The sequence below is a fragment of the Pristiophorus japonicus genome, chromosome 4 (genome assembly GCF_044704955.1).
Source record: "Pristiophorus japonicus isolate sPriJap1 chromosome 4, sPriJap1.hap1, whole genome shotgun sequence".
NCBI lineage: Eukaryota > Metazoa > Chordata > Chondrichthyes > Pristiophoridae > Pristiophorus > Pristiophorus japonicus.
The window spans coordinates 31511168-31522196 of record NC_091980.1 but is presented as its reverse complement, the minus strand read 5'-3'; the positions used below and the strand labels follow the sequence as shown (position 1 = coordinate 31522196).

General features: G+C 42.1%; 1 protein-coding gene across 3 annotated transcripts in view; it reads right to left on the bottom strand.

The window, feature by feature from the left end:
* Window positions 1–517: 517 nt before the first annotated feature.
* Window positions 518–11029, bottom strand: part of g3bp1 (GTPase activating protein (SH3 domain) binding protein 1) — a 36098-nt gene continuing 25586 nt past the window's right edge. For 2 of the 3 annotated variants that reach the window (XM_070878083.1, XM_070878084.1), the window contains exons 10-12: window positions 5380–5523; window positions 2210–2328; window positions 518–1709 (exon numbers count right to left, since the gene is read on the bottom strand). In XM_070878083.1, coding sequence (XP_070734184.1) covers window positions 1443–1709; window positions 2210–2328; window positions 5380–5523 — 530 coding nt within the window. In that variant the 3' untranslated portion in view covers window positions 518–1442. The remainder of the gene's footprint in view (window positions 1710–2209; window positions 2329–5379; window positions 5524–11029) is intronic. The other variant, XM_070878082.1, reaches the window with a different exon arrangement.

Below are 11029 nucleotides of genomic sequence, written 5' to 3'. Positions count from 1 at the left end.
TTTTATTCAAAGAACTGAACAAACATTGCTTTGCAAGCAATCGAAACGGAAAGAATAACCTACAATGTATGCGTGGAGTAAGCTCCTACAAAAGCAATGCAAGATCTACTACTACCCACACAAGCTGCTCATCAGCAACTGTTGCTGTTTGTTATAGGACTATAGCTTTTATGTAAAACTGCAAATACAACCAAGAGCTAAATGCGGCTGTAGGACCTAGGTTTCATGGTCATGATCTGTGCTTGCCATTCCAGTGTATTAGACAAAAAACATTTCTAAACAAGGTTTCTTTTGAAACAGCTGTGTTTTAAAGACAAACTATTGAAGGGTTAAGAGGTTAGAAGGAACTTGGGTCTACATTGTATAAAATTTAACTGAATTGAATTAAGAACCAATGCAATGCAGCTTAACACTTCCCAGCTTCTCTCATTTTCACTACAATTTTACTCAGTCAGCTAACCAAATGTCCATCCCAAATGGCCACCTTCCCTGAACAAACACCACAAAGCCATGCATATTGAATAAAGCAATCTACATTTATTTGTACAACTTTGCCAAGATTGGAATGAGAGATAAATAGAAGGCACAACCATACGCTTTACAATACAAACTAAACCAGAAAAGTTTTTCTCCAATTTACAGTTTTAAAAAAAATTCACAATTCCAGAGGAAACGTGTCTTGATGTCAAGTATGTCAGAGTTGAATGTTTTTAAAAGTCCCACTGTAAAAGAGATTCTTCCAATGATGAAAACAAAAAGTTAAAAGAAAAAAAGTTGAAGACTTACATCTATTGTATTAGTCCACTCCTGATCTTAATAGCACAGCAGTTCTGCACAGGAACTGGTAACTTTCTCCAGTTTACAGCATTGCAACTTATTACCAACCATCTAGTGATCACATTGGTTTCGGTCCAAATACAGATAGCACCGTACCCCCTTTATCAAATAGGAGAACACTATGCCAAGTTGACAAGAGTGCTTTAAAAATTGCCGAGTGCTACATTACAAGTTTTTCTGAAGGTGGATGTCTGTGCGGGGAAAAAAAAGCGACCAGGTTTCCAATTTTAAAAATCTGCACCAAATTTCACTCTAAGGGCCAACACGTTCCTGGAGCAGCTGGGAGGCAGCAGGTACTAAAATCCAGTTCATAGCTGTTAGTCACCCCAATCCACTGCAGTCAGAATCTGTCTTCAAGCAAGAGATTCTGGTCTTAAAATCCTTTTTTTTTTTAAAAAACAAATAAAAATTTCAGACAGGATGTTTCGTGGGACGACGACTACTACACAAGTCGAGAACAAAAAAAAAAGGCCATTTTCTGTACTGAAAAAAAAATGATAATCTGTACAGGTCGAAATCACATTCCAAAAACAAAGCTGAATCACAAGAGCATGAGAGAGAACATTAGTACCATCAGCTCACACCAATAGCCAGTGAGGGTACTTTCAGTGGCGTGGCCCCGAGAATCGAGGCTCCCCTTGACCACCTCCTCTTCCAGCTCCTGGTCCGGGTTTCTGCGTTAGCCCTCCTCTGGACAGGCCGCCCCGGCCCTCCCGATCACGCATCATTCCACCGCCAAGACCACCACGGGGTCCACCAGGTCCTCTTGGTCTATTTTCTCGGCGGTCATCGCCCCTACGTTCACCTTCACGAATAGGCCGGGTTTTCTTCTCCTCCACATTTAGTCGGAGTTCTCCTCGGAATTTAATGGGCTATAGGGAAGGAGAGTAAAAACGAACAGATAGTCAATTTAGGCAAAATGCTTTCTGGTCTCATCCATACAAACAATGACATCTACTTAACTGTGAATTCTAACTAGCACAAAAAAGAAAATCAGGAGTCTACATTGAAATAATTTTCAACCTAACTTGCAGCGCAGGAGTATAAACCTGGGTTTCAGAGCAGCCATGTACTTTTGAATTAATTTCGCTTTGCAAATCACCAAGACCAGACTCACTGGATTTACTAAGTAAGATATTTACATCTCAGATCATAAAATGTTAACTTGACAGCAAAACGGATAGGTTTCCCACAATTGTATTTTATGTTTTATGATGAATGATAAACAGGAAAAGCTCAACTTTATTTTAAAAAGGTAGGTGAGGGCCTGGGAGGGGGGGCAAGGAAATACTCCAGACATTAAACAATAAAGAAATTGACCAGCTGCTTACATTCTTGGAGTGCGAGAAGAGTGCTCCCTATTATACATTACCTTGCTGCTCAGGATCTTCTGAACTGGCTCTGGATCATCAAAAACCACAAAACCAAAGTTGGGCAGTTTTCCCCCACTACTCTTGGTGTTAATGCGGAGTTCCACCACATTGCCGTATCCTGCAAAGAAAAGGAGTTGTCACATTGTGATACCCAATACAGTTCTCACTTTATTATGCATGCAGAGTTCTGTAGTGCACTTCCTGCTGGCTGATGTCCTGTACTGTGTGGAGCAGATTAACTGTACTACAACGACAAACTAAGAGTACACATATCCAGTTCTCTCCAAGCAGTTGTTTATGACCTCAAGTACACAAATTTCACCTTTTAAGTAGCCAGAGAGCCAGTTATTCAGCACATTTCAACAAGGTGAATGCTATAGTTATGGCACACATTTAAACAGCAGGAGCAAGTATTCTACAGATTTACGGTGGTAGCATTCACTCAGGCAAGTTTGCAGTGCAAAGAGTCACTAAAGAAATGTCTCAGTTTAGTTAATTTATAGATAAAACCAATCCAGTTTAAATGCTAATCACTGTGCAGTTAAAACAATGGGAATAAAAATGGAGCCACCCCTTTCAGGCACTATCATTTACTTAAGACTGGCAACAGTGTGTAAATCATACCAGTACATATCAGGAGGCTGAATCTGGAGATTCAATGGGCTAGAGTTTCCCCAACGTGTTTTTCTGGCGCCCTCACCCGAGATGTGGTGTTTTGGTGCGCCTCCAAGCGTGCCCGAAAAAAGACGATGGTATTCTGGCCGTTCCCCGGCCTCTCTTCGGTCGTGGTGCAGTGTGGCCCGATGGATTGTGGGCAGAGTCAGGTCCCGGTGCTGAAAACAGTGCCGGGACCTCTGCACATGCGCACTAGAGTCTGCGTGCATGTGCAGTAGGTCCTGGCAGGCAAAATCTGTGAGTACGCTCTGCAGGCTGTGTGGGAGGGGCCCGAAGCACACCGTCCCTAGCCCTGGCCGAATGGGTTCCCTCATCGGCAGCCCGCTGCGTTCCCTAAGGTAGGACTTCTATTTTTTTATTTATTTGTTATTTACTGATTGATTTTGGTGCTTTAGGTGCAGGGTTCCTTCTATTTTATTTGTTAATTAATTGCTTATTACTTTTTGTGCTTTGTTTGGTGCTTGGTGGTGCTTTAAATGTAGTTACTTGAGCCGATTCCTTAACTCTAGGTAAGGTTAACTGTGTGGACAAAAGTGGCAACATAAGCTGGTCTAAGTTAGTTTGGAGCAACTATTTGCTGGCCAAACGCCTAAAACAGGGGTTAAGTGGCTGGGAACGCCCCCTTTTGAAAAAAACTTTAAAAAAACTAACTCACTTACACTGGCACAAATTAAATGGCCAGAATTGCAACTAAAAAGATAGTCCAGAAAAATCAAGTTGCTCAAAAAAAAAAGGAGCAACTCCTGGGGAAACTTGGGCCCAATAAACCTCTCCGGGACAAGTATTGAAATCCAAAACTTAAACTTGTCTGTGATATCAATCAATGCTTTTATGCCTGAAGTAGCCAGCAATTATAAGCTAACATTTATCAGACTAAAGCACAGTGGATATAATTTTCCTGTCAATCAGCTCAGAAAACAAGAGGCATGCTATTTAACTCATGTAAACATTACACAAGAGTGCAGGCACACAATGCTGAAACCAATAGGTGCCAGCAGAAAGTGATTGAAAACAGAACAAAATTCCTTACATAAAATGGTTTCCTTGATGGCTTCATAAGAGCGCACCTTGTGACCAACAGATTACTATGATGCCTGAAATAGTCAGCAATTATAAACCAACACTCATCGGACTAGAGCATATAACTTTAAACCATATGGGCCAGAAGGTTGCAAGTACTGCATTCAGTCTATGCCGATTGAACTGATCTCATCTAGTATAGCAGCTGCAATGTTAAAATTATCTAAGTACAGGAGTACTCAGGACTTCAGGCAAGGACAGGATCAAGCTCAACTGTGATGTCCTCATCATATGAACAGCCTGCTGGCGATGCCGGAGCTTACATCTAAAGAATGGCCAATTGGACATGGTATTGGAGGGGTGTGGAACGGTATAGTCAATGCCTTTAGGGGGAAGAAGAAAGTAGGAAAAAGGAAAAATCTGCATGTTATAAAGCAATAGGCTGTGATTCAAGACTGTAATCTAATCTTGGGTTCAGGTGACTGCTTGAAATGCGATCATTGGAATACCTTGATTAGACTAGACTTGCAACCACTATTTTCAATATGTTTATCAACAACAGTTTTCACTTATATAGCACCTCTAATGTAGAAAAACATTCCAATGCACTTCAGTTGTGTAGTGAAAAATGGATGCTGAGCCAAAGTAGGAGTTATCAGGAAGGGTAACCAAAAGTTTGGTCAAAGAATTTTAAGGAGGGTCTTAAGGGAGGACAGGAAGGTGGCGAGGTAGAGGGGGTTACGGAGGCAATTTGAGGGCACCGGGGCTTCGGTTGCTGAAAATAGCCACCAATCATGAGGTGAAGGGGAAGCACAAGAAGCCAGTTAAGAGTAAGAGTTTGAGGGGAGGGGTGAGGTGTAGGGCTGGAGGAGGTTACAAAGCTCAGGAAGGATGAGACCGGGAAAGGTTTGAACACAAGGACGTAACCACAGAAGGGGATGGAATCGGTGGCAGGGCTACAAAGACTGAGACAGCGGCCGAAGACAACAACTTCAGTCTCCTCAATGTATAGCTGGAGAAAATTTCAGCTCATCCCAGACTGGATGTCAGACACACAGTGCAACAGCACAGAAGCAGTGGAGGAGTTGAGCAGTGGTGGAGAGGTAGAGCACGGTGTTGTCAGCGTACAAGTAGAAGCTGACCACAAATTTGCGGATGATGTCACAAAGGGGCATCATTTAGATGAGGAAGTCAAGGATGGGATCTGGGGGGGGCGGACTCCAAATACCATTTCTGGAAATGTGCGTGATAATTATCCTGAACAGGTAGAACCTAGCAAGAGTCTGTGCCCTTAGGGGAGTAAGAAAATTAGGAAAAATAAATCAATAGGCTGTGATTAAAAACTGCAATCTAATCTTTATGCTGTGAATACAATGTTAAACTATAGGTTACAGAAAAAAGCCACACTAAAGTGATGGGATTTTAAAAAACAAGCTCCGCCCCCCAACACACTATAATGAAAAATTCAACAAACCTGTGAAAAATTCTTTCAGCTCCGTCTCATCTATATCATGGGGCAGGTTCCCAACAAATAACTGATGACTGTCTGGATATCGGATTGTGCGCCGTGTTTCCGTCTCCCCCAGTTCACTTTCACTGCGACCTGAAACAAGAAAACCTACTTTCAAAAACCTCCAGTATGTCCTTGAACACCAACTATAGCAGCAACATCATAATCAAACAATGGTGTTTAGGGTGTTGTTGTAGTTTGTGATTACTGTACTGTGAATACTGCACATTACTTGAAGATTGAACACTTCTACAAACTAGCTGTATTCTGTCTCCATTAGCGTCTGTTATAATATAAAAACCCTATAGGTCACCGAACCTAACCAGCTCAGCCCCGAGACATATAAATTGATAAAACTAAATTCACTGTACGGTAAGATTTAAAATAAAGAGGTACACCACATATCATGAGGTAAAGTAGTGTAATCAACTGGGAAAATATGGTGGATACTTCTTTTACTTTTCAGTCAAACTCTACATATCTTCCTTAAGAATGCTTTCTTAGACTACCCAGGACCAACTTCTCTTACAGCATAAATACCTCCAAATAACTGTCCAAAAATCTTTATTTGGAAGAACTTCACTAACTTCTCGATCAGCTCTCATAGCTCAGCATTCACTTGTTCATTCCTTTATCTATCTTTTCCCCTCATGTGATGTACTCGGGACGATTAAAGGAGCTGTACAAGTTGCTCTTGTTGTAATAAATGATTCATATTTTACTTGAAAGGGTGCCTTTTAAGGCAATTTTTTCAGAAAAATGGAGACTGAAATCATAAACCTGGGGAAATTCTGTACCCTAACTTGTACAATGCTCCCTTTGAGATATATCTGTTTGTCCAACTGGGAGTTCCTACCTGTTTGGGCCATCAGCAGCTAAAGTAAGCTGTGCAGTTTTAGCCCTGGTTGTGTTGACTTGTTACTAAATTCTCTGGTTGGGATAAGTGGAATATATGCACTCCATGCCAGGCAAATAGACACCCAACAGTTTTATTTACTTTTTATAATTAATTCTCAGGTTGTAAGTGGTGCTGGCAGATCCATCCCTAGTTGTCCTGAGGTGGTGGTGCTAGAACTCCTTGAACTGGTACAGTCTGTGCGAAGGTGCGGTCAGGTAGGAAGTTACAGAATTTTGACCCAGCAATAATGAAAGAATGGCAATATGTCTATCTTAGGAAGGTGTGTGACTTGGAGGGGAGCTTGAAAGTGATTGTATTCTCATGTACCTGCTGTCCTTCTCCTTATAGGCAACGGAGGTAATCTTGTAGCGTTGCCACAGTGCATCTGAGAGGAGCGGATACAAAGAGTGGGAGAATTGGCTGAGAGGAGCGGATATAAAGAGCGGGACAATCTGCTGAGAAAAGTGGATATAAAGAGCGGGAGAATCTACTGAGGTGCGGATATAAAAAGCAGGACACAGCGGACCTGGACGGCATAAAAAAAACAGGGAATGACGTCACAGGACAGCAGGTAGGTGACTGGTCCAAGAGTTCTACAGTTTTTAAAAGCTAAGAGCTGGGGAACAATAACTATTAAGTTATTAAATATTAATTATTTAGTTTATCTAGTTAAGTTAATATAACTACAAATAATCGTTTGATTAAAAACTTTAACTAATTAAATAAGCAAATAAATGAAATCTAGAGACAGCAGGACAGTTTACGTGTCGGGACTGTAGTCTGCAGGAAATGTCTCTGCCTTCAGTCACTGGCTCAGAGTTGGGCTGAAAGGCCGGTTTCTGTGCCGTATATCCTATATAATCTTGTAGATAGTATGCCAGCATACTTCAATGGAGGGGGTGAACATTTAGGCTAGTGGATAAGTACAAATAAAGTGGACTGCTTTGTCCTAGATGGTATCCAGCTTCATTATTATAGCAGTTACACACATCCAAGCAAGGGAAGAGCATTCTATCACAACTTGTGCTTTATAGTTGGTGGAGTGTCACTCACCACAAAATACCCAGCCTCTGACCTGCTCTAGTAGGCACAGCATTTATGTGGTTTGTCCAGTTGAGATTCTGGTCAATGGTAACCTACAGGGGGCTGGATGACGGGTGACTCTACAATAGTAATGCCAAAAGATGTTTAGTCTCTCTCTTGTTGGAGATAGTCACTGAATGGCACTTGCATGGCACAAATGCAACTTGCCACTATCAGTCCAAGTCTGGATGTTGTCCAGGTCTTCCTGCATTCTGGCATGCTTCATTATTTGAGGAATTACAGTGTCAGAGCAGTGGGAGGCATTTAAGGAGGTGATTGCAAGGATTCAAAGCAAGTATGTTCCCTTAAAGAAAAAAGATGGGACCAACAAATCTAGAGCCCCCTGGATGTTGAATCAGTTGGGTGGAGATAAGAAATAATAAGGGGAAGAAGTCACTGGTGGGCGTAGTCTATGAGCCCTCCTAACAGTAGCTACACTGTTGGACGGAGTATGAATCAAGAAATAATGGAGGGTTGTAAAAAAAGGAACAGCAATAAACATAGGCGATTTAATTTTCAAACTAATTGGACAAATCAAATTGGCCAAGGTAGCCTTGAGGAAGAGTTCATAGTGTGCATCCGGGATAGTTTCCTTGAACAGTACATTGTGGAACCAACCAGGGAGCAGGCTATTTTACATCTGGTACTGTGTAATGAGACAGAATTAATAAATGATCTCCTAGCAAAGGATCCTCTAGGGAAGAATGATCATAGCATGGTTAAATTTCAAATTCAGTTGGAAAATGAGAAAATTGGATCTCAAACCAGTGTCTTGAGCTTAAATAAGGGAGATCACAAAGGTATGAAGGCAGAGTTGGCTAAAGTGGATTGGGAAAATAGATTAAAGTGTAAGACAGTTGATAAGCAGTTAAGGAGCTAGTTCATAACAAAAATATATTCCAGTGAAAAAGAAAGACTTTGAGAAGGGAACACTCCTATACGGCAAGCGAGCCCAAGGTGGACAGAGGAAGCGTTTCAAGGACACCCTCAAAGCTTCCTTGATAAAATGCAACAGCCCCACCGACACCTGGGAGTCCCTGGCCAAAGACCGCCCTACGGAGAGGAAATGCATCCTGGAGGACGCCGAGCACCTAGAATCTCATTGCCGAGAACATGCAGTAAACAAGCGCAGGCAGCGGAAGGAATGTGCAGCAAACCAGTCCCACCTACCCTTTCCTTCACCGACTGTCTGTCCCACCTGTGACAGAAACTGTATTTCCCATATTGGACTGTTCAGTCACCTAAGAACTCACTTTTTAAAGAGTGGAAGCAAGTCTTCCTCGATTTCGAGGGACTGCCTATGGCGATGATGATTATTAAGAGAAGGGAGAACCATCCGTGGCTAACTAAATAAAGGACGGTATCAAATTGAAAACAATGGCATACAAAGTGGCCAAGTTTAGTGGGAGGCCAGAGGATTGGGAAATTTTTACAAACCAGCAAAGGACTAAAACAAAATAAAGAGAGGGAAGATAGATTATGAGAGTAAACTAGCAAGAAATCTAAAAACAGATAGTAATAGTTTCTACAGGTATATAAAAAGGAAGAGTAGCTAAAGTAAACGTTGGTCCCATGGAGGATGAGACTGGGGAATTAATAATGGGGAACAGGGAAATGGCAGAGACTTAATTTGTAACAAATATTTTGTATCGGTCTTCACAGAAGACACTAAAAACATCCCAATAATGGATAATCAAGGTGCTGTAGGGGAGGAACTTAAAACAATCACTATCACTAAAGAAAAAGTATTAGGTAAAATAATGGGACTAATGGTGGACAAGTCCCCCAGACCTGATGGCTTGCATCCTAGGGTCTTAAAACAAATGGCTGCAGAGATAGTGGATGCCATGGTTGTAATCTACCAAAATTCCCTGGATTCTGGAACAGATTGGAAAACCGCAAAGGCAACGCCCCTATTTAAAAAAAGGAGGCAGACAGAAAGCAGGAAACTATAGACCAGTTAGCCTAACATCTGTCTTTTGGAAAATGCTGGAGTCCATTATTAAGGAAGCAGTAGCAGGACATCTGGAAAAAAATAGTCAAGCAGAGTCAGCATGGCTTTATGAAAGGGAATAATGTTTGACAAATTTGCTGGAATTCTTTGAGGATGTAACGAGCAGGGTGGATAAGGGGGTACCAGTGGATGTGGTGTATTTGAATTTCCAGAAGGCATTCGATTAGGTGCCACATAACAGGTCACTGCACAAGATAAAAGCTCATGGGGTTGGGGAGGTAACATATTAGCATGGACAGTGGATTGGCAAACTAACAGAAAACAGAAGTCGGGATAAATGGGTCTTTTTCCGGTTGGCAAACGGCAACAAGTAGGGTGCCACAGGAATCTGAGGAAGGACGTTCTTGCTATGGGGGGAGTGCAGCGAAGGATCACCAGACTGATTCCAGGGATGGCTGGACTGACATACAAGGAGACTGGATCAACTGGAACTTTATTCACAAGTTTAGAAGGATGAGAGGTGATCTAATAGAAACTTATAAGATTCTGACGGGACGGGACAGGTTAGATGCGGGAAGAATGTTCCCGATGTTGGGGGAAGTCCAGAACCAGGGGACACATTCTTAGGATACGGGGTAGGCCATTTAGGACTGAGATGAGGAGAAACTTCTTCACTCAGAGTTGTTAACCTGTGGAATTCCCTGCCACAGAGTTGCTGATGCCAGTTCATTGGATATATTCAAGAGGGAGTTAGATATGGCCCTTATGGCTAAAGGGATCAAGGGGTATGGAGAGAATGCAGGAAAGGGGTACGAAGGTGAATGATCAGCCATGATCTTATTGAAAGGTGGTGCAGGCTCAAAAGGCCGAATGGCCTACTCCTGCACCTATTTTCTATGTTTCTACACCTATTTTCTATGTTTCTATGAATCGTCGCTGGGGCCTCAACTATTTACAATCTATATTAATGACTTGGATCAAGGGACTGAGTGTAATGTAGCCAAGTTTGCTGATGATACAAAGATGGGTGGGAAATCAAGTTGGGAGAACACAAAAAATCTGCAAAAGGATATAGACAGGCTAAGTGAGTGTGCAAACGGAGTATAATGTGGGAAAATGTGAGGTTATCCACTTTGGCAGGAAAAATAAAAAGCAAAATTAATGAAATGGAGTGAAATTGCAAAATGCTGTCGTACAGAGGAACCTGGGGGTCCTTGTGCATGAAACACAAAGTTAGTATGCAGGTACAGCAAGTAATCAAGTAAGGCAAATGGAATGTTGCCCTTTATTGCAAAAGGGATGGAGTATAAAAGCAGGTAAGTCCTGCTACAACTGTACAGGGTATTGATGAGACTACACCTAGAGTACTGCATACAGTTTTGGGCTCATTGTTTATGGAAAGATATACTTGCATTGAGGGCAATTCAGAGAAGGTTCACTCGATTGATTCCTGAGAAGGGGTTGACTTATGAACAAAGGTTGAGCAGTTGGGCCGATACTCATTGGAATTCAGAAGAATGAGAGGTGATCTTATTGAAACATACAAGATACTGAGGGGGCTCGACAGGGTAGATGCAGAGAGGATGTTTCTCCTTGGAGGAATCTAGAACTGGGGGGGGGGGGGGGGAGGAGAGGGGGGCATAGTTTCAGAATAAGGGGTTGCCCATTTAAAACTGAGA